The sequence below is a fragment of the Balaenoptera acutorostrata genome, chromosome 13 (assembly GCF_949987535.1).
Source record: "Balaenoptera acutorostrata chromosome 13, mBalAcu1.1, whole genome shotgun sequence".
Classification (NCBI taxonomy): domain Eukaryota; kingdom Metazoa; phylum Chordata; class Mammalia; order Artiodactyla; family Balaenopteridae; genus Balaenoptera; species Balaenoptera acutorostrata.
Window position 1 is genome coordinate 23,972,093 of NC_080076.1, and position 24,275 is coordinate 23,996,367.

General features: G+C 41.5%; 1 protein-coding gene across 1 annotated transcript in view; it reads left to right on the top strand.

Annotated features, from left to right (window-relative positions):
* MRO (maestro) overlaps nt 1-24,275 on the top strand; it is a 39,869-nt gene that overhangs the window by 8,028 nt on the left and 7,566 nt on the right. The window contains exons 2-5 of the mRNA XM_057526909.1: nt 1,110-1,184; nt 7,186-7,306; nt 12,008-12,136; nt 24,149-24,251. Coding sequence (XP_057382892.1) covers nt 24,153-24,251 — 99 coding nt within the window. The 5' untranslated portion in view covers nt 1,110-1,184; nt 7,186-7,306; nt 12,008-12,136; nt 24,149-24,152. The remainder of the gene's footprint in view (nt 1-1,109; nt 1,185-7,185; nt 7,307-12,007; nt 12,137-24,148; nt 24,252-24,275) is intronic.

Below are 24,275 nucleotides of genomic sequence, written 5' to 3' on the forward strand. Positions count from 1 at the left end.
AGTTCTGGAGAAGCTGTCTGATGTTAATGACTCAGATTCTTAGAATTCTGACTCTATCTGCTCAAGAAGTGACCACTCCTGCCTTTCTCTCCCCTTCACCTTTATAATTCTCTGGTAGCACCTATGACACCCTATTTCTTATACATTATTGACTTATAAATCTGTCTCTCTCCTAGGTTATAAACTGCTTGTAGACAAAAAAATGGTTTCTTCTCCATCTTTATATTCCCAGAATGAGGTAGAAAATAAGAGCTTTGTCAATGTTTGTAAAACAATTGAATGATATTGGTTCAAATAGGTGGGAAAGGTATTAATAGGAAAAGTATAGACAGTTAACTTATTGAGGAAAAATAAGTTGCAAAAAAGAAAATTGGACTTTATGAAAAAGATTTTATTTATTTATTTATTTAAAACTTTTATTGAAGTATAGTTGATTTACAATGTGTTAATTTCTGCGAAGCAAAATTTCTTCTACAGCAAAGTGACTCAGTTATACATATGTATATTCTTTTTCATATTCTTTTCCATTATGGTTTATCACACGATACTGAATAGAGTTCCCTGTGCTATACAGTAGGATCTTGTTTATCCACCCTATATATAACAGTTTGCATCTACTAATCCCAAACTCCCAATCCTTCCCTCCTTCACCCCGCCTCCCCCTTGGCAACCACAAGTCTGTTCTCTGAGTCTGTTTCTGCTTCATAGATAGGTTTGGCAGATATATTTTTAATTTTTTGAGGAACCTCCATACTTTTAGGAAGCCCTAAAGTCAAAACTTGTAAGCAGATAAAATCAATGATTCTTCATTCCTATCTCCTTTCAAACAACCAACTTCCAATTAACTAATTTAAAAATCTCATTGAGCTCACCGAAGTTCAGAAGCACATATACTGAGCGGTGTGAGTTTCCCTTTATTTACCCTCAGGCTGTAATGTTGCTACATTTCAAGGCACATCTGAATGTGCTCTGCGACTTCCAAATTTGGAACCATTCCGGGTTGACAAGACCTATTTTGATCGCAGTTGTAAAGTCGTCATGGACTAGAAAAACGCTGTTCTGTTCTACATTCAGCATGTGGTGCTTATTTTGATTTTTACACATTTTAGGTAGAAGAGGAGTGATGCCTGGATATGCAGGGAGGAGGGAGGAAAAACAAAGAGCTTTAAGATCTTCCAAAAAAGGTAAGGGGTTTCCATTCAGGATTTTGCATTTGCTTGCCTAAACTATTTTGGTAAAATTACTCTGCATTATCAAGTCACGCCATGAAGACAAACATCTCATCCAGCAGGTCCTTATTGTAAGGAAACAGCAAGAAGAGGGAAGGGTGACTCTTGAGTTCCAGTGATTGGGCAGATTCAAGCTTTGGCCATTAAGTTAATTCCAGGATGGGTTTCACAAAAGCTCAGGTGGGATCAATACCGAAATAATTGTGCTAGATCAAATGTCATTGTATAGAGCAAATGCCATTAGTAGAGCTATGCTAAGGATCCCAGGCCACTAACTCCTCCAGGACACCATCTCGAGAAGTACTGTAACTGTACACTTAGATGGCCATTTGTGGTGCATGTGTGGTGTTTCCAACAATGAGGGAGTGGTGTGTTTTAGAAATACATAGGGAACGCTGCTTATAAAATTGGCTGCATCCAATTCTATTCCATACCACATTATCAACACCAGTAAAGAGAAGATCTTGCTGTTGCTTCCCAATCTGAGGAGGGTCACCAGTGTGATTCCTTATTAGGAGCCATTCAATAGTGGTGTTATCCCCGCCAGCCCCAAAGTAGCCGTGGAGACCTTCACCCAGTGGCCATCTTTTATACAATAAAGAGAGAGCCTAGTTGGTCATGAACAATTTACTCTCCCCCCCAACACCACCCATGCAAATGAAATTAGTGCTCAGCAAAATGTCCATTTACTTAATCTCTTACTGCATTTAATTAGCTGCTGGGTAATAAGAAAACACATTTTTTTAGCAAGCTAACTTATTACAGTTCCTATCTCGCTTCTGTAGAATTAAACTCAAGTGTTGCAAATGCCTCAAACCAATGTTTGCTTTTGTTAAAGCAAAAAGAAACACTAAATATGTGCTGAAGGTTGTAAAGATTCAGATAAATGAAGGAATCATTTGCTAAAAGTCTGCTCTAATGGACCGAATATTTGCATCCTTTCCCAAATCCATATGTTGAAACTTAGTTCCCAATGTGATGGTGTTTGGAGGCGGGGCCTTTGGGAGGTGATTGGGTCATGAGAGTGGAGCCCTCAGGAAAGGGATTAGTGCCCTTACAAAGAAGAGCTGAGAGAGAGCTTGCTTCTCTCTCTGCTGTCCGCCATGTGAGGACACAGCAAGAAGACAGCTGTCTGCAAACCAGGAAGCTAGCCCTCACAAGACACCACATCTACTGGCTCCTTGATCTTGGACTTCACTGCCTCCAGAATTGTGAGAAATAAATGTTTGTTGGTGAGCCACCCAGTCTGCAGTAATTTGTTATAGCAGCCTGAATGGACTAAGACACACATATGTGTAAAGCACTGTGCTGAGTTCCACAGGTTTGGAGTGAGGTCTGCAAAGACTGGAACACAGGCCTTGCTTTCCGCAGCCTCCCAACTCTGGGTCAGGGAGATAGGTTCCTATGTAATAATTTGAATACAAGTGATAATCTTGTAATCACCTATAATGGAAAAGAATCTGAAAAAGAATATTTTATACACACACACACAGACATACATACATACAACTGAATCACTTTGCTATACATCTGAAACATTGTAAATCAACTATACTTCAATTAGGGAATTCTCTGGTGGTCCAGTAGTTAGGACTCCATGCTTTCACTGCCATGGCCCATGTTCAGTCCCTGGTCAGGGAACTTAGATCATGCAAGCTGTGGCGTGGCCCAAGAAAACCCAAAACACCAAACAACAAAACAAACAAACAAACAAAAAAATGATACTTCGGGACTTCCCTTGTGGTCCAGTGGTAAAGAATCTGCCTTACAATGCGGGGGACTTGGGTTCGATCCCTGGTCAGGGAGCTAAGATCCCACGTGCCACAGGCAAATATAAATAAATAAATAATAAATCTTAAAAAAAAATGATACTTCAATTTTAAAAATTAGAAGAAAATTTTTTTTCAGGAGAAGGAAGGATTTATTACTTCTAGCAAGTAAGGAGAACATCAAGGGTCTCTCCCAAAGCAGTGTCTCCAAAAAAATCAAAATTATTTTTCAAAAATTGGCTAGTGATAAAGGCCATTGCAGGAGTGCAAGTGCATGAGGAGAAACTGACCAGGCTGTTAGGCCTGGGGAGGACTTTCAGGATGGGGTTTGAACAAGACCTGGAAGAAGTGGTTAAACAAGTGGTGGTTACAGGGAGGGTAACCTGGGCATGAAAAATAGACACCGAGTGTAGACATTTTGGGGGGAAGTGACTGAGATAACAGTGAATGTGTCAATGAATTGGGAGAAGGGCAGCAGAAAGGAAGAGGAGGCCATGTGGGGAGGTCAGGCAGCCAGGTGGCCAGGTAATGCCGTCAGCTTTTTGCACAACCCTGAGAGCGGGCGTCTCCTAGAATTTTGTTCTAGGTGTCTCTCTTGCCTTACATTAGTCCTGGCCCTGATTGTACAGAACAAACATCCAGAAGAGCCCTTAGGCTCCCAGCCTGTGACCTCTCAGAGGGCGGGGATCATGTATTGATATTTTTATTTGTATATTTATCTTTATATTCCCTATGCCCTCGTGTTGGGCAGAGGGCATGGCACCAAGGAGACTCTCAATAAATGTTTATTGAATGAATAAATATTTGTTTAACGACACAGTCAGGGCAACCAAGGCAAATGTTGTCAGCAAATAAATACTGGCCTCTAAATAATCAGTCTCCAAACAGAAATTCAGCAAGCTAGAAAGAGTATTTGTTACATTAATGTGTGGAGGGAAGACCTTGCCCTGGAATGAGTTCAGTATTTAAAACTTATTTTCCAATGTGTAGAATGTGTATAACTTGGTCTGATACCCTTAACACTGGATCTGATACCCTTAGCACTGGTCTGATACCCTTAACACTGGAACAAATGCATGATTCACAATCCAAAACTCCGAAGTAGAAAAAATGTTCTGTAAAATTTATCACATTCAGTGTGCTCTCCTCCTACATTCGTTCCTGGAGGGAATATTTTTTGAAAGAAATACACATAGTTCTTTTTTAAAAAAAATATAAATGTCACTCTATTGTTAGATTTGCAGTTGCTATGTTACTTGATTATATTAAATGTCACTTCTGCTCATCCAAGAACAATCTTTCTTTTCCTTCTCTCTTTTTTTTTTTTTGAGGAATAACGTATCTGTGGCCTAAATAAACATTCATTTGTGAAAGTGAATTCTTAGCACAAAATTTGTAATAATGAATTCAGCTTTACTTTTATTCTAATAGAGTTTTAAATTCAGGAACAAATAGAAAGGAACAATTGGAACTCTCTTTTCTCTAGGGATCAAAATCAAAGGGAGAAAGACAGCTAATGTCCTTCTTCTACACCCACTTCGTACTGTAAAGTGAAGTAACACACAATTAGTAGCTTTCTACCAGGTCCCTGGGTTTTAAATAATGGGCAACTCTGGAAGCATTGAATTTACACCCAACTAGAACTGAATTAATAGAAAAAGGTGAGTTAATGATACTCTTCATCTATGATTAAATATATTCATTGTCTAACAGATAAATGACTTTAGTATTTGTTTTCAGAAGCACAAATTGAGAGGTGAAAATGCCCTAAGATGTACAGAGGGCTCTGCCTTCCTGCTTCTTCGCTAGCCTTCTCCCTCCTTCCCCTCCTCACCCCCACTGCTACAAAAAACAAAACAAAGCACTACAGTTTTTTTTTTTTTAATGTGTTCTCTTGGGGGGATGTGCACAGCAATTAAGAAATATGTCTTAGACTTTTTTTATGCTTAAAAGTGCATGAAATAAAAAACACCTGTAACTTTCTATTCTGATAATCCCTGTTGATTTTTTAAATTGAAAGCAATAAATATGTTTGATAAGAAAAATTCAAACTACACAAAAAGGTATACATTTGAACTAAAAGCTTCCTTCTTCACCCAATTACTCTCCTCCTAGGATACTCCTGTTAATGATCTCTTGAGTGCCCTTTTAGGAAAAAAAATGGCTATATCAGCACATATTTCTTTTTAAAAATTTACGTACATTGATTTATAATATATTCTCTGAACCTTGATTTTTTTACTTAATAATATACCTTGATATATCAGCACATATAGATCTACTCTATTTGTTTTATAATGCTCCCTAGTATTCCATTGTATAAAGGTACCCTAATTTATTTAAACTGTCCCCTGCTGATGGACATTGCAATAATTTATTTGATATTACAAATAATATTTCAATGAACACATTTTAACATATATCCTGATGTCATTCTTCATATGTATTTACAAGGTAACCAGGGTTAACGTATACAGTTGCATAGGTTGTACACTGCACAAAGTGCCTCATCTGTGTGGGCACCAATCACTTTGTAGACATCATAACTTTATTTTTAAAATATTTTATATATATATATTTTAAAAGTTTTTATTGGAGTAGAGTTGATTTACAATGTTGTGTTAGTTTCAGGTGGACGTCATAACTTTAAATACTTATTATGATACTTTCCTGGCAGATAGACATAAAATGTCTTGAAGAAGAGGTTCTTTTTGCTAATTTGCACAAAATCATCACCGCCCTGGGTGAGCCACTATCAACAGAACTGCTGAGTCAAAGGGCACATGCACATGGACTTTTGATAGATATTGTCAAGTTTCCTCCCAAACTTAAGAGCTACAAAAAAAAATTCCTAGTGGGTAAAATTGGGTGATTTGCTCATTACCTAATTTCCCTTCCTTTCAGGGGACGATCTAACGTATACTCTCTTGAAGGAACAGAGACCAGTAGGAGAGAGAAGCAGCTGCTCTAGGCCCAGAGCACCTAAAGTCTGCAGATTTGATTCCTGAACAAATATATGTTGATAAAATTGACTTCTTTTTCTATTTTCTTTTCTTTTTTTTTTTTTTTTTTTTGACTGCACCGCACACGCGGCATGTGGAATCTCAGTGGAAGAGCGTAGTTTTAACGACTGGACTACCAGGGAAGCCCCTTTTTGTTCTTTTCTGGGGGAATTAAATGAACAATATTGGGAAAGGTGCAGGAACGCTGTGATGGAGCTATGGTGGGAGGTCGGTATTGTGGGATAAAGATGGAATTGTTGAAATACATCTGTTGTGGGCTATATGAAAGAATGCTCTATTACTGTAGTTTTCTCCAATCCCTCAAGGAAGAGTCAGCTGTCCCAATCATAGCCTGGATTTCTAATCCAGTACACATTATAGGGCACTTTTGGACATGGATGTACTGTTCTGTTGGTCAAATTGTGCCTGACGTTGTTCTCATTGTCATAAAATGCCTATACACTTGTCAGTCACTGGAATTCTATTGGATTCTACTGTAAATGCAAAATTGAAGGAAAAGTAAGTGCAATCCTGAGACAGATTCATTGAGGAGGAAGGAACGTGTGAAGCAATGTCCACAGCAAACTGAAAATGGAGACAAGGAAGGTGAGGGATGGGGGGAAGAAACCAAGGTGGGGAAAGGTCAAAGTTGAGAGAAAGGAAGACCATAGAGAGTAAGAATGGCCTGTAGAGGTGAGTGGCCGAACCCTCCAATGACTCTGATTGGTCAAAGCAGGAGAGGAAGCCCAGCCCCATCAACCAGCTTTGAGACTTTGGGCAAGTCCCCTGCTCACTCTGCCTGCCCCTCAGTTTCCCTACTTGTCAAAGAGGCCTGAGAATGACCCCCTTCCTAGGATTGTGGGGTACAACGTGACAAAGAGCATGAGAATGCTTGGGGATGTTGAAAGCAGGGCCAAGATGACACGTGGTCATGTCCGTGGGCTTGATCTGCCTCTCATGGTGCTGTCTATTGATCCAATTCTCTTCCAGGATGAAGCTCGTGTAGCTTTCTCCCTGGGCCCTTGCAGAAATAGGAAACTAACATGAGAATCTTCAAAGTTTGCAAAACAGCATGGCCTGTAATGAATCTCTAGCAACTATCAGGGGCAGATAGCCTAAAAAGGTGTTATTATGTATTTCCCTCTCGTGATAAAACTCTGATCTGTTTAATGTTTCATCTTCAAGGACAAAATGCAGCTTACAGCCGGCCCCGAGCTTGTTTAAAGGACAGCGGCATTCCTGGGGGTAATCAGTTTGCCTTTCATCAGGATGAGTTCTGAGGAAGAAACCTCATCACCCAGCTCAGGTAAGACAGCACAGAACATTTTCTGGATTCAACCAATTCTACTAAACCTTGTAGTTCAACACAGTTCATTGACTGCTACAGATTTAACCAGTTGGGCTGGCAAATGTTTATATACGTTTATGGTTAATTTTTGGAAGTAGGGGTGTTGGTGATGGTGTGAATTAATGTCTCAGATAGGAAAGGTGTTTAAACTTGAACTTCTTCTTCTTCTTTTTTTTTTTTTTTACTTTTATTTGCATTTATTTAATGCTGACTTTATTCTTGCACCATAAGTTTTTGCTTCTTCAGTTTCTTCTGGGATATCTTTTTTTCTGTGCAACAATCTGCCCTTTTTCAGTAAGGCTCACTGGATGGTGGCAGAGGGAGTTCACGCAGGGGTGAATCGGACCATGAGCTCTGTAAATCCAGAGGCACATCTTGGGGCTTTGTTCACCTGGATGAGCTCAATGCCCAGAGAGGATTGACATCAGAGCACTTAAGTTCAGCATTACTCTCTGCATGTTAAAGCATTTGCAGAAAACACTCAGCACTCTCTAGGGGGCCACCAATGTTGTGCCAGTCCCACCGTTTGTCCTGGGCATTCCGCCATCGTGACGATGGAGGGGCACACGTTGCTTCTGCAAAGTGACATCTTTCAGAGACTTGGTGGTTTTTTTAGATATGCACACTTTGGTGGTTTGGGCAGTGAACATGGAGATTTGAACCTCTCGATTTGCATGATTCTGTCAGCTTCCTGGGTCAAGTGAGTAGCGAAGCATTTTCAGAGATCATTGCAGGCTATTTACAGAAGAGTTTGAATATATTCTCACATCCCGGTACTAATAAACACTGCCAAGTAATATAGTCAGGAAAACAGAAGGCAGGACAGCTGGACGGCGGGCTGGATAAGGAAACGGCTGAGAGCGGCTTTCTGTTCATAGTTTGTAGAACTGGAGAGACTTCATAGGCTCCTGCTTCTCTGTGCCTGAGGGTATTTGAAGAAGAGGGATAAAGCTGGCGTTTCTCCCTGTGGCATCTACTATACTCAAAGATTTGAAACAAAAAGACTATTGCTTTTATATTAAAATAAACCAGATATGTAGTAGAGTGGGAAGCAAACGGGGGGCGGGGTGGGCGGGTGATGTTTGAGAAGAGCTTCGCAAGGGATGTCCGCCTGCCACGGGCAGCTCTGGGTTCCCATCAGTGCTGGGGGCTCGTGGAAGAGTCTGGGGAGCACGAGGTTCCCCGGCTCATCCAGGGTCCTCCATCTGGGGCCCCGCGCCCGTGTTCCTCCTGTCTCCCGGAACGCCTTTGCCTTTCTTCTCTGCCTCTCCCTGCTAAACCAGTAAGCCCAGGTGCTGATGCACCTTCTTTTATGAAGGATATCCTGAGGGACTGCTCTTCATCACCTCCTCTCTATGGCCCTTACCGAGACCATATCTCACCTGCGTTCCCAGTGGTCTCCAGAGGGCACAGTGCCACCTGATATGCACGCTCTGCCTTGTTGAAAGTAGGATCTCCATAAGCATTTGAAGAACAAGGAATGAATGAATGAGAAGTTGGCATTCCCAATTAGTGGCTCAGCAGACAGCCAATTTGATTTCTTTTTTGAAGTGAAAATCAAGACAGAGTTTGGCCTGACCTGGGGGTAGTTCCTGAAAGAAGATGAGAGGGAAGAAATTAAAAACCATTCCTTTTAACAGTTTCCTGATAAGACTACGCACAAGGAGGGGCTTCTGAAAATCCTGACACTAGAGATCAAGCCATGTTGATTGCTGCCATCATTTGTCTTCACTTCCCAAGTCTAAATCAAAAGTGAAATGCTGATTGATTTAGTTCTGCCTGTTGCCCTTTTCATCAATAATGCAGACTCAATAATTACCCTCTTTTGATTTTTTCCAGTGGCATCAGCACTTGCACTTCTGACAATAAGGAAATATTGAGAGTGAAAACCGAGTTGTTAAACAATAAAATTAAATAATTATGGTATGTGAAGGACATCATGTCATCAGCCCATCAATCTGTTGCAGTCGAATTATGAGAGAGACTTCCCCTCTCATTCCCAGAAGAACTGTGCTGTGTCCTAAGGCCATGTTAGGAGAACCTTTGTTCTTTTGGCATCATGTCCTGGTCTGGATGCTTCCCAAGTTTGTGCTATGTCTGGGACTCTTTGGGGCTGTTAGCTGTGTCCTTTGTGGGAAGTGCTTAATAGAGCTGAATTTGGATCAATAAATCTCCTGGGTACCAATTCTGGTTGTGCCCTGATTTTCTCTGTGACCTTAAGCCAACCAGGAAAACTTGTCTGCCCTTTTGTTTTCCCATTTGGCAAGGGAGGAAGACATTATTTCTCTGCAAAATGTCTCAACACCTGAACACAAAGAAACTTTAGACACAAGGGGTTATTAAGAGTCTATCTGTTGTATTTCTGTCCATGCTGTGTGTGGGGGGGATTTCAGTCCTGAGTCACCTGTGAGACTCAGCAGAGAATCCTTATACTTGCAGCACAGATTTTATTTCTCCAGCTGCTTCTGTGACCTGGTTTAATTTTATCTGCTTTTTGGTCATCCTAAGCACTACACGGATTAGTTCAATGCAAGGATATGACCTCCCCAATCTTATTCTCACTCTTGGCAGATAACCCAACTCTGGTCTTACTGAGAAGACGGAGGCTGATTTGGATGAACTGAACTTGCCCATCCTTCTCATTTTCACGCTGATGGATCTCCATCTCTGCGGTTGTCTCCCAGTTTCAGATAAAAAGAGGAGGCATCTCTCTCCCTCCTCCCCAGAGCTAACCCTGTCCCCTGTCCCCTTGATCCCTCCCTTCAGCTCTTTCTATTTCGCTTTTCACTGCTTGCATTACCCACCTCTTAGGGTTCCCTTGCAACTGTTTTCAAACATGCCCAAGCTTTATTCTATTTTAAAATCACACAACAAAGCCAAAATGCCTTTTTTGACCTTGCTGTCCCTTCTAGTCTATTTATTGCCTTCCTTTTGCAGCAAGATGCCTCCATTTCCTCTTTCCACATAGCCCCTGAGCTCTGCGGTCTAGCTTCTTTGTTGAAATTGCATTCTCAGTAGTCACCTGGGTGCCCTTGTGCACCCAAAGAGGGTTTTGTTTTAGCCTCATTCTTATTTTCTCAGGGCATTGGTTTTCTATCCCTCTGCTTTTTTCTTCCAACCTTCCACTCTGATGTACTTCTCTGGTTTATATTTGCCCATCTGACTCCTAGTTAGATTTCCCAAACTTGCCCACTGCCTAGCATTGTGGCTAAGGGTCTAGGCTCTGACATAAGCCTGCCTGTGGGTGAATTCTAACTCTGCCACTAATTAACTGTGTGACCTTGGGCAAGGTCATCTCTGTGCCTCAATCTCCCCATTATGAAAATGAGGATCATAATAAGAGTACTAACATAAGAATCAAACAAGATAGTCTATGCAGTATTTACCCCAATGTTTGGCACATAGAAATATTCAATGAACATTACCTATTAGCATAACAATAAGCTCCTAGAGCTTTGAAAATATAACTTTTTCCTTTTAGGACACATTGCCCACGTCACCCAACACAGAGCCAGACAATAAATAATTATTGATAAATAGATTCTTGCACTTGGATGGAGAGTCCAGGGAAGGATGGGGGGAAGGAAGCTCCCCAAATCTGCAAGTACCCAGGTTTTTTTGGTTTGGTTTTCCCAATAAATCATTTAAGTTGTTGAGAGTTTAAATCAGTCGTTTCAGGTCCTGTGGTGTTTGTTGGGCTGGAAGGGGCTTCAACGGTTAAAGCTTTGGCTGGTGGTACACCAATCAGTCACAATGAAGCTACTTGGCCTGGAGCACAGTGTCCTGTCCTGAGATTAAAAGCTGCTCCAGGGCTTCCCTGGTGGCGCAGTGGTTGAGAACCTGCCTGCTAATGCAGGAGACGCAGGTTCGGGCCCTGGCCTGGGAAGATCCCACGTGCCGCGGAGCGGCTGGGCCCGTGAGCCACAGTTGCTGAGCCTGCGCGTCTGGAGCCTGTGCTCCGCAGCGGGAGAGGCCGCGATGGTGAGAGGCCTGCGCAGCGCGATGAAGAGTGGCCCCCACTTGCCACAACTAGAGAAAGCCCTCGCACAGAAACGAAGACCCAGCACAGCCAAAAATAAATAAATAAATAAATAAATAAATTAAAAAAAAAAAAAAAAGTAACTGAAGTGAAAAACCAATTGAGGACACAAAACAAGGCAAAAATATTAAAAAAAAAAAAAAAAAAAAAAAAAAAAAAGCTGCTCCAACAGGGATTAGGGAGGGAAGCGCTGCAGCGGCTGCTGGGTACGGAGGCTGCCTGGAACCGGTCCATTGAGTGATGCCGCCATCTAGTGGTCTCAGGGGGAACGGCGCTGGGCAGAGCCCTTTCATTCGCTGCAGGGGCAGGACCCTAGAATTGCAGTCTTTTCTTTAGAAACTGTGGGTGGGACTCGGAATGAGGGCAAACACAGCATAGGAAAGGAGGAAAAACACCTCAGCACAGTTTGGCGCAGTAAAGGGCACAAGGGATGCTTATTCCCACCTAGAACAACCTTGTGGGTATCAGAGGACAGTTCCCTCCCCCACTTCAATTCCATCTAAACTTTGATTTTTTTTTTCTTTTTTCCTCGTATGAGTCTCTCTTTCCAACACTCTGCGCTGACCCGTTATCCTCAACAGACCCTGCTTCACCTTCTCATTTCCCTTCTTCTATGTTAGGAACTCAGGGCTGGGAAAATTGAGCCGACTAACCCCATCCGGCTGCTCCCCCGGGAACAGCCGCTCTCCGCGCCGCCCGGGACCTGAGCTTCGGCCAAACCGCTCTTCTTCACCACGTGACCGCCGCAGGTAAGGGCCGGCTGCTGGCTGGGGCGGCCCGGGCTGCGGCGGGAAAAGGCTAAGGTCCACTTGGGTTCCCCAGTCCCTTCTGGAATGTCACTCAGGTCGTTGTATCAGAGAGCTGACGTTCTCTTTGTAAAAATGTACTAGGCAATGCTGACGAAGCCGTTTTTTCTTTTCGCAAACTATGTCAATCCATCTACGATCAATAGATGGATTTTAGATCATTATATTAAGATCACTGTATTAAGAGCTTTAGATGGGAGGGGACTGAAGGGAAGGTATGGATGCTTCAAACTGAAGTGTCTCTGCCGTGTGTCCTTACCTGGTTAGCACGCAGGACGCCGTCTAGGAGCTGGATATAGGCTTAGAACATAGTGATGGAAAGTATAGATTTTGGAGTTTGGAACTCTGCTCTGCCACTACTAGCTCTTTTACTTTGGGTTAGTTGTTTGTATTACTCTAAGCCCCAGTTTCTCCTCTAAAATGGGCGTAAGTAAACCTACCTCTCAAGATGATTGTAAAGGTTAAGTGAAGTACAGAAAAGACCTCTTATTTGAGAGATTGGATTTTAGAGAGCTTATGGAAGAAGTTGGTTAAAGCAGTGAATTATAAAAAATGATACGTAATCCAATACTTTACCTTAAAATATAGAATTTCCCAGTCTTTAATGTAGGGCCATGGCCTTTTCTTTGAACATGGATCCTCTAGTGGGCATTTTTAGATATGTCTCTCTTGCACAAGCCACATGCATAATACTTCATCTATGAGTTCCAGTTTTGGCTTCGGTCAATGTAGTGAGACTTTAAAGGCTTCTGGGAAGACGCGTGTAAAATGACTTCCTGTAAGATCATCCCAATTCCAGTAAATCATTCCAGATTATTAAGACTGTTTCCAAACTTCTGTCCACACGAATCCTAATTGGACAGCAGCTATTTTTAGCAACTTCCCATTGTTGAATCCTTCCACAATATTCAATTTTGCCTTCACAGAAACAACTTCCTTTCTTTGTATACTCCTATTTCATCAGTTTCTATAATATTTAAATTTCACAGTTACAGTAACAAGTACGGCTGTCATAAGCTGATGCTTGGTAAGCCTATGAGAACTAGTGGAGCAGAAGTTAGCAGTGGGTACTGTCAGCCACAAGCATTGGTTGGTACCATTCGCGGTGGGCCTGCACAACACGGTTAACCTGACGAGTTGGTTAAGCAGAGGTCAGCTAAACAGGCTCTCCCGCAGTGTACACAAAATGCTAAGTATAGTGCCTCGTATACACGTGTCCAGTAATAGTAGCTACTAATATTATTAGCATGAATACCTTCAGTGTTGGAAGAATTGTTACACATCTAACAGTTTCTTCCCCTCATTTTACAGATAAGATCAAAGTATTATGTAATTTTGGCCTTCATAATATAGATTTTGGCTTTAATAAGTTAAAGGATTATTGACGATAAACGTCAGATTTTGAGTCAGAAGGATTTAAATTTGCAAAGGCACCTGGGAGTCAGCATAAAGCACAAAACTCATCTAAGTCACCCCAAATCCATGTCTGTTCAGGAAGACCAGGTAGGACCACAACATGGCAATGGAGACAAGCTGCAGGGTCGCGGTGATGGTGAAACTGTCCCCATCGGGGACAGGGCATTACCACAGAGGGAAGAACTTCCCAGAGGGGGAAGAATTCATTGAAGAACGTACGCAGGGATGAATGAAACTACAAGCAGAGCCTTGCCTTAGGTGTCCAGGTGTCCTCCCGGACTCAGTCACACTAGAAGAGGCACCTGGGAAGCCCAGAGCAACCCGCCAGAAGGAGGACCCAACACTCCCAGCAAAGAACGACTGTCTGTGGGCGAGTGGGTTTGTAGGTCGAGTTATGAACACCTAAGAATTCTTTGAATCCGTATACTCTGTTTCTTCGTAGTTTGTTTACAACATTCCGCTGGGAGCTCCTGTATTGCAACAGTTTTGTTTCATTGGGTTGGGTCAAAAGGACTTAATTTGCCATAAGGGGCTCTGCAGCCCTGAATGAACTTTTACTTTTGTTTTATTCTTTAAGCAGACTTTTAATTTAAGAATAGTATCCAAGAGGAGTGTACAAATCATAGCCTGTGCAGCTCGATGTGATTTTAATTTTATTTCGAACGAGAAGTTCATTGTGCTTCACAAACATGTGCCCTCCATCCCCAGTTCTCGGCAAAGACACTGACCTCTCCCCTCTTGTGCCCTCTGGCCCCAGCTGCTCCTCCCACTTCCGGGATCTCTCCTGCCAGTGGCCTCAGGTGAGTGGAGTATGCCACTTCTGGAGGTAGTTAATTTCCTCTGGAGTATTCCGGGGGTCCTTCTACACCAGCGTGTGTGTACCATCACAAGGCACCTTGTAAAAACGGGCAGCGCTCAGGCCCTCCACTCCCTGAGACTCTGACCCCATAATTATGGAGCCGGCCTGGTGCTTATAACAAGCACTCTGGGGGATTCTGATGTAGGAGGCCCAGCCAAAGAATGCTTTGCTTTCTCTGCCCCAAAGATGGAGATGAGCCCTGACGACCCGAGATTGAACTAGATCACAGTTTTTATCTTGTGCTGGGGAGGCAGGAGGTGGGAGGTGGTGAGCCCTGTGTTTTTCTTTCTTTTTTTATTAAAACTATTCTTATTTATTTATTCTTATTTATTTATTTGGCTGCGCCGGGTCTTAGTTGCAGCATGCGTGTGGGATCTAGTTCCCCGACCAGGAATCGTGAACCCCAGCCCCCTGCATTGGGAGTGCGGAGTCTCAAACACTGCGCCACCAGGGAAGTCCCACCCTGTGTTTTTCTAACCACACGCTGAATCTCCCAAGCAGGGCGCTCAACCCTCATGTACTTTGCTCTGCCTGAGAGCCTTCCGTGACCTTAAATTCTAGACGTGCCTTTTAAGAAGTGACAAGGCAGGATGCTTGGCTTCTGAGGCCTGGGGAAGTGGCCTTGGGTGGCTAAAGCCCTCAGCTGCTGTGCTAATGCTGCAAGAGAAGTCCAGTGTGAAGAACAGGGAACCACGTTTGCTTTCCTTCCCAATGGAGAGAAGCTTCAGGCATGATTTTCTTATGCCTCAGAACAGGGACACCAGCTGTTTTTTAATGAGGCCTGTGCCCCCCTTGGTGAGTGACCATCAGCCTGAGGGAACTTTGCTTCTTCTAAGCTCCCCATACCCACTGTCCGGCGCCCATCGGCTCTGATCCAGAGCATTCAACCTGAGGAGTGGCAGGTTCCATTGATACAGAAAGTTGTGTCCAGAAATTCCCCAGAAAGAAACAACCAAGCATGTTTTTGTCCTGTGTGAATTTTTAAATCCTCTTGTCCTGGAGAGGAATCGCATAGTAATACTGGTTTCTTTCTGTCAATGCATTGCTTCTCTTGTCCTGGAGAGGAATCGCATAGTAATACTGGTTTCTTTCTGTCAATGCATTGCTTCTCTTGTCCTGGAGAGGAATCGCATAGTAATACTGGTTTCTTTCTGTCAATGCATTGCTTCTCTTGTCCTGGAGAGGAATCGCATAGTAATACTGGTTTCTTTCTGTCAATGCATTGCTTCTCTTGTCCTGGAGAGGAATCGCATAGTAATACTGGTTTCTTTCTGTCAATGCATTGCTTCTCTTGTCCTGGAGAGGAATCGCATAGTAATACTGGTTTCTTTCTGTCAATGCATTGCTTCTCTTGTCCTGGAGAGGAATCGCATAGCAATACTGGCTTCTTTCTGTCAATGCATTGCTTCTCAAAGTGTGGTCCCCAGACCAGGAGCATCCCAGCATCACCTGGGAGCTTGTTACAAATGCAAATTACTGGGTCCTGCTTCAGATGTACAGAATCAGAAACTCTGGGGATTGGGTGTGGGAATCTGTGTTTTAATGAGTCCTCCAGGTGATTCTGATGCGGACTCGGGTGTGTGAACCACTGGCTTAATGTAAAGTGTATGGGAACGCCTTTTTGCTCAAAGAAAATCTTGCTAGTTAGTGGGAGTGCAATTTTCTGGGGGATCGGGGGTGGGTTGGGCTCCCTCATTGCAATGGTGAGGGGAGGTCTGCTGGCCAGAGATGGAGAAGAAATAGAGAATGCGGCTCTGGGGTGAAGAGTTGTATTCATGGTTCTCTTGAGTGTCTTCTGACCAAGAGAGCATGACCTAAACCTGCTGGGGGGGAGGGGCACAGAGATGATGGAGAAACCAAATCCCCATGTACCTCCAGGTCAAACAGAGTCAAATGTTCCAAAGCACGGCTGTTTAACAGGACTGGGTTCTATCCGTAACTTGCATTAAATAAGTTCCAAACTCCAGTAAAATCAGCGTGGCCAACTTGCCCTTGTTTGCCCAGGACTTTCCTGGTCTTAGCACCGAAGGTCCCATGTCCCAGGAAAGCCTTCAGGGCCAAGCTCCAATGTGTGTTTTTTGCACACCACCAATCAGTTCTCCAGTTCTCAGTGAATACGGACTGGGTGTCCTACAATTCAGTTCAATTCACTTCAATTCAACTCAGACACTGTCTACTTGAAAATAACGTCAGATCCCACAGGTTAAGGGCTCAGTCCTCATACTTTAGAGGCCAATCACAAGTCCATGTTGTCACCTGTGCTTGTGACCAACATGCTAAAGATTGGAGGTTCCCACAACCCTGTCCTTGGGTTCGATTAATTTGCTAGAGCAGCTCATAAAACTCAGAGGAACATTTTACTTCCTGAACCACTGGTTTATTATAAAAGGATGTAACTCAGGAACAGCCAGATGGAAGAGATGCACAGGGCAAGACATGGGGAAAGGGCAAGGAGCTTCCATGCCCTCTCCAAGTGCACAACTGTCCCTAAATCTCCATGTGGTCACCAATCCGGAAGCTGTCTATCCTTTTGTTTTTTTGTGGAGGCCTCATTACCTAGGCACGATTGCTTAAATCATTCACCACTGGTTACTGAACTCAATCTCTAGCCCTCCTCTCCTCCCAGGAGAAGAGGGGGTGAGACTGAAGTTTCCAACCATCTAATTACAGGATTGGTTCCCCTGGCAGTCAGCCCCCACCCTTAGGTGACCTAGGGTCACTTCATTAATATAATACAAGATACCTTTAATCACTTAGGAAATTCCAAGGGTTTTGTGCCAGGAATGGGGACCAAGACCAAATATATATTTCTTATTAGAAATCACAATATCACAGGGACAAAACAAGATGATTGGTCACTGGTCACCCTATTCAGTGACTGCCCATTGGAATTACCTGGTGAGTTTTAAAAATTACTGATGCTCAGGTCCACCTCCAGATATGATGGTAGACTTGGTCTGGGGTATAGACAGGGCATTAAAATGTTTAAAAGTTCCTTAGGGGATTCTAATGCAGCTAGGGTTGAGAACCACTGTTATTTCTCCTACTAAAAAAAAATTTAAAAACCGAAACAAATAAAGGTCAATGGTTCTGATGAAGTTGAACCCCTACTGCACACCATACACAAAAGTTGACTCAAAATGGATCAACAGCCTAAGAGATAAAACTATAAAAATCTTAGAAAACATAAGGGTAAATCTTCATGACCGGAGTTGGCAGTGAATTCTTAGATATAGCACGAAAAGCCTGAGCAACAATGACAACAAAGATAGATAAATTAGACTTTGTCAAAATGAAAAACTATTATGCATAAAAAACATTATCAAGAAAATGAAAAGCCAACATACAGAATAGGAAAAAATATTTGTAAATCATATATCTGATAAGGGTCTAGTATCCAGAATATATAAAGAACTCTACAACTAAAAAAAAACCAAAAAGATAGACAACCTAATTTAAAATGGGCAAAGGATTTGAATAGACATTTCTCTGAAAAAGGTACACAAATCACAAACAAACATACAAAAAGACACCAGTAGTCATTAAAAAAAGTGCTAATCAAACCCATAATGGCATACCACTGTACACCTGCTAGGCTGAATGTAATAATAATAATTTAAAAAACTGGAAAATAACAATAGTTGGTGATGTGGGGAAACTGGAACCCTTGCACATTGCAGCCACTGTGGAAAACAGTTGGCGGTTCCTCAAAAACTTAAACGTAGAATCACTATATGTCTCAGCAATTCCATTCCTGGGTATATACCCAAAGAATTGAAAGCAGATACCAAACACTTGTACACCATTGTTCATAGAAGCTCTATTCACAATACCCAGAAGGTGAAAACGACCCAAGTGTCTAACAACAGATGAATGGATAAACAAATGTGGCCTATCCATATAATGAAATATTGTCCAGACCTAAAAAGGAATGAAGTACCCATACATGCTACAACACGGATGAACCTCAAAAAGGTCATGCCAAGAGAAAGAAGCCAGACACAAAAGTCATAATATTATTTGATTCCCATTTATATTAAATATCCAGAATAGGTAATCCATAGAGACAGAGAGCCAATTAATGGGACTGGGGGGAGGGCAGAATGGGGAGTGATTTCTTGTATGGGGTGTTTTTTTGGGATAATGGAAAAGTTTTAGGACCAGATAAACGTGGTGGTTGCACAATGTTGTTAAAATAGTTAATTTTGGGCTTCCCTGGTGGCACCGTGGTTGAGAATCTGCCTGCCAATGCAGGGGACACGGGTTCGAGCCCTGGTCTGGGAGGATCCCACATGCCGCGGAGCAACTGGGCCCGTGAGCCACAATTACTGAGCCTGCGCGTCTGGAGCCTGTGCTCCGCAACAAGAGCGGCCGCGATAGTGAGAGGCCTGCACACCGTGATGAAGAGTGGCCCCCGCTTGCCACAACTAGAGAAAGCCCCCGCACGAAACGAAGACCCAACACAGCCAAAAATAAAAAAAATAAAAAAAAAAAAGTTAATTGTATGTTACATGGATTTCATCTCAAAAAAAAAAAATCAATGGCTCACTCTTATCTACAAAATACAATTAAAACTAAACTCTTTAGCAGTCAGTCCTTCACAGCTGGCCTTTAATTGCTTCCTGTAGCCTTATCTTTTACCACTCTCCTATTTTAACTGTTATTACTACCACTACCATGATACTTACTACATAGAATCCCATTAGCATCCCAATGTGTGAAATACGCTTCTGCCTCTCCATTAAAGCTCACCCACGTGCAGTGGAATGTCTCTACCAGCTCTTCCAGCCCACACTCCTCTCTTATCTCTTGGGGCTCCTAACTTTGCATCCCTCAAAGCGTGGAACATGGGACCCCGCAGCATTGATGTCACCTGGGAGCTTATAAGAATGGCAGAATCTGGAGCCCCTGCCCGAAACCCACTGAGTCCGAACCTGCATTTTAAGAACTTCCTCTGATGATTCAAGTGCACATTAAAGTCTGAGATGAACTGGTTTACTTTAGTGGGTCTCAAGTCAGGCTGTAGATCAGAATCACTTTGCAAGCTGTATTTATTTATAACGTATATTTTAAATAATATATACACATGGGAAAATTACAAATTCTATACCTCGTAAACAAAGAACAAACAGCATTGCTCTGGCCATTCGGGTTTTGTGTTTCCATACGAATTGTAAAATTTTTTGTTCTAATTCTGTGAAGAATGTCATTGGTAGTTTGACAGGGATTGCATTGAATCTGTAGATTTCTTTGGGTAGTATAGTCATTTTCACAATATTGATTCTTCCAATCCAAGAACATGGTATATTTCTCCCTCTGTTTATGTCATCTTTGATTTCTTTCACCAGTATTTTATAGTTTTCTGAGTACAAGTCTTTCGCCTCCTTAGGCAGGTTTATTCCTAGGTATTTTATTCTTTTTGTTGCAGTGGTAAATGGGAGTGTTTCCTTAATTTCTCTTTCTGATTTTTCATTGTTGGTGTATAGGAATGCCAGAGATTTCTGTGCATTAATTTTGTATCCTACAACCTTACCAAATTCATTGATTAGTTCTAGTAGTTTTCTGGTGGCACCTTTAGGATTTTCTAGGTATAGTATCATGTCATCGGCAAACAGTGACAGTTTTACTTCTTCTTTTCCAATTTGTATTCCTTTTACTTCTTTTTCTTCTCTGATTGCTGTGGCTAGAACTTCCAAAACTATGTTGAATAATAGTGGTGAGAGTGGACATCCTTGTCTTGTTCCTGATCTTAGTGGAAATGCTTTCAGTTTTTCACCATTGAGTATGATGCTTGCTGTGGGTTTGTCATATATGGCCTTTATTATGTTGAGGTAGGTTCCCTCTATGCCCATTTTCTGGAGGGTTTTTATCATAAATAGGTGTTGAATTTTGTCAAAAGCCTTTTTCTGCATCTTTTGAGATGATCATATAGTATTTTTCCCTTAATTTGTTAATGTGGTGTATCACATTGATTGATTTGCATATATTGAAGAATCCTTGCATCCCTGGGATAAATCCCACTTGATCATGGTGTATGATCCTTTTAATGTGTTGTTGGATTCTGTTTGCTAGTATTTTGTTCAGGAGTTTTGCATCTATGTTCATCAGTGATATTGGTCTATAATTTTCTTTTTTGTGATATCTTTTTCTGGTTTTGGCATCAGGGTGATGGTGGCTTTGTAAAATGAATTTGGGAGTGTTTCTCCCTCTGCAAATTTTTGGAAGAGTTTGAGAAGGATATGTGTTAGCTCTTCTCTAAATGTCTGATAGAATTCACCTGTGAAGCCATCTGGTCCTGGACTTTTGTTTGTTGGAAGATTTTTAATTACAGTCAATTTCATTACTTGTGATAGGTCTGTTTGTATTTTCTAATTCTTCCTGGTTCAGTCTTGGAAAACTGTACCTTTCCAAGAATTTGTCCATTTCTTTGTGGTTGTCCATTTTATTGGCATATAGTTGTTTGTAGTAGTTTCTTATAATCCTTTGTATTTCTGCAGTGTCAGCTGTGATTTCTCCTTTTTCATTTCTAATTCTATTGATCTGCATCCTCTCCCTTTTTTGCTTGATGAGTCTGGCTAAGGGTTTATCAATTTTGTTTATCTTCTCAAAGAACCAGCTTTTAGTTTTATTGATCTTTGCTATTGTTTTCTTCATTTCTATTTCATTTACTTCTGCTCTGATCTTTATAATTTCTTTCCTTCTACTGACTTTGGGTTTTCTTTGTTCTTCTTTCTCTAGTTGTTCTAAGTGTAGGGTTAGATTGTTTATTTGAGATTTTTCTTGTTTCTTGAGGTGAGATTGTATTGATATAAACTTCCCTTTTAAAACTGCTTTTGCTGCGGCCCATAGGTTTTGGGTCATCATGTTTTCATTGTCATTTGTTTCTATGTTTTTTCTAATTACTTCTTTGATTTCTTCAGTGATTTCTTGGTTATTTAGTAGCACACTGTTTAGCCTCCATGTATTTGTGTTTTTTACAGTTTTTTTCCTGTAAGTGATTTCCAATCTCATAGCATTGTGGTCAGAAAAGATGCTTGATACAATTTCAATTTTCTTAAATTTTCCGAGGCTTGATTTGTGACCCAAGATGTGATCTATCCTGGAGAATGTTCCATGTGCACTTGAGAAGAAAGTGTATTCTGCCACTTTGGGGTGGAATGTTCTACAAATATCAATTAGATCTATCTGGTCTATTATGTCATTTAAAGCTTGTGTTTCCTTATTTATTTTCTGTTTGGATGAACTGTCCATTGGTGTAAGTGGGGTGTTAAAGCCCCTACTATTATTGTGTTACTGTCGATTTCCCTTTTCATGGTTGTTAGCATTTGCCTTATGTATTGAGGTGCTCCTATGTTGGGTGCATAAACATTTATAATTGTTATATCTTCCTCTTGGATTGATCCTTTGATCATTATGAAGTATCCTTCCTTATCTCTTGTAACAGTCTTTATTTTAAAGTCTATTTTATCTGATACGAGTATTGCTACTCTAGCTTTCTTCTGATTTCCATTTGCATGGAATATCTTTTTTCATCCCTTCACTTTCAGTCTGTATGTGTCCCTAGGTCTGAAGTGGGTCTCTTGTAGACAGCATATATATGGGTCTTGTTTTTTAATCCATTCAGCCTGTCTGTTTTGTTTGGGGCATTTAATCCATTTACATTCAAGGTTATAATTGGTATGTGTGTTCCTATTACCATTTTCTTAATTGTTTTGGGTTTGTTTTTGTGGGTCTCTTGAGAAAGAAAAACGGAGTTGGAGGAATCAGGCTCCCTGACTTCAAATTATACTACAAAGCTACAGTAATCAAGACAGTATGGTACTGGCACAAAAACAGAAATATAGATCAATGGTACAGGATAGAATGCCCAGAGATAAACCCACGCACATATGGACACCTAATTTATGACAAAGGAGGCAAGAACATGCAATGGAGAAAAGACAGCCTCTTCAATAAGTAGTGCTGGGAAAACTGGACAGCTTCATATAAAAGAATGAAATTAAAACACTACCTAACACCATACCCAAATATAAACTCCAAATGGATTAAAGACTTAAATGTAAGACTAGACACTATAAAACTCTTAGAAGAAAACATAGGAAAAAACACTCTTTGACATAAACCACAGCAAGATCTTTTTTGACCCACCTCCTAGAGTAACAGAAATAAAAACAAAAATAAATAAATGGGACTTAATTAAACTTAAAAGCTTTTGCACAGCAAAGAAAACCATAAGCAAGACAAAAAGACAACCCTCAGAATGGGAGAAAATATTTGCAAATGAAACAACAGACAAAGAATTAATCTCCAAAATATACAAACAGCTCATGGAGCTCAATAGCAAAAAAAACAAACAATCCAGTTAAAATATGGGTGGAAGACCTAAATAGACATTTCACCAAGGAAGACATACAGATGGCCAAGAGCCACATGAAAAGATGCTCAACATCACTAATTATTAGAGAAATGCAAATCAAAACTACAATGAGGTATCGCCTCATGCCAGTCAGAATGGCCATTATCAAAAAATCTAGAAACAGTAAATGCTGGAGAGGGTGTGGAGAAAAGGGAACCCTCTTGCACTGTTGGTGGGAATGTAAATTGATACAGCCACTATGGAGAACAGTATGGAGGTTCCTTAAAAAACTAAAAATAGAACTACCATATGACCCAGCAATCCCACTACTGGACATATACCCTGAGAAAACCATAATTCAAAAAGAGGCATGTACCCCAATGTCCATTGCAGCACTATTTACAATAGCCAGGACATGGAAGCAACCTGAGTGTCCATCGACAGACGAATGGATAAAGAAGATGTGGCACATATATATAATGGAATATTACTCAGCCATATAAAGAAGCGAAATTGAGTTACTTGTAGTGAGGTGATGGACCTAGAGTGTGTCATACAGAGTGAAGTAAGTCAGAAAGAGAAAAACAAATACCGTATGCTAGTGCATACAGATATGGAATCTAAAAAAAAAAAAAAAAAAAAAGGTAGTGATGAACCTAGTTGCAGGGCAGGAATAAAGAGGTAGACATAGAAAATGGACTTGAGGACATGGGGTGGGAGGGCGAAGCTGGGGCGAAGTGAGAGTAGCATCGACATGTATACACTACCGAATGTAAAATAGTTGGCTGTTGGGAAGCAGCCGCATAGCACAGCGAGACTGGCTCGGTGCTTTGTGATGACCTAGAGGAGTGGGATAGGGAGGATGGGAGGGAGGTTCAAGAGGGAGGGGATATGGGGATATATGTATACATATAGCTGATTCACTTCGTTATACAGCAGCAACTAACACAACATTGTAAAGCAATTATACTCCAATAAAGATCTATTAAAAAAAAAAAAAGAACATTGCTCACCACCCAGTTCCTCAAGAAGTAAGTCCTAACCCACTGCAGTCTTTGACCGACAGTGCCCTCTGAGAGGTGTGAGGTGATCCCTCATTGTGGTTTTGGTTTGCGTTTCCCTGCTGATTAGTGATGTTGGTGTTGCTCTTTATCTTTTGATGCAACTGTTCCATTTGCTCACCAAGGTGACATCCTGAGGAGGCCTCGGGGATGCCGCTTCTTTACATTCTTACCCTGGCACAGGGCTTTGTGTGACGATGCTTGTTAATGATGAGGCTTCAAAGAGTGTTTGTGGCTCGTATGATGATTTGTTCTTTTTTTAGTTCCATGGACCAAACACAGAGAAGAATGCTGGACCAGCCCCTTTCCATCCCCACTGCCCAGCCCAAGAAGAAAAGGACATCAGTGATATCTTTCTTTTCCAAGGTCTGAGACAAATTATTATGAACA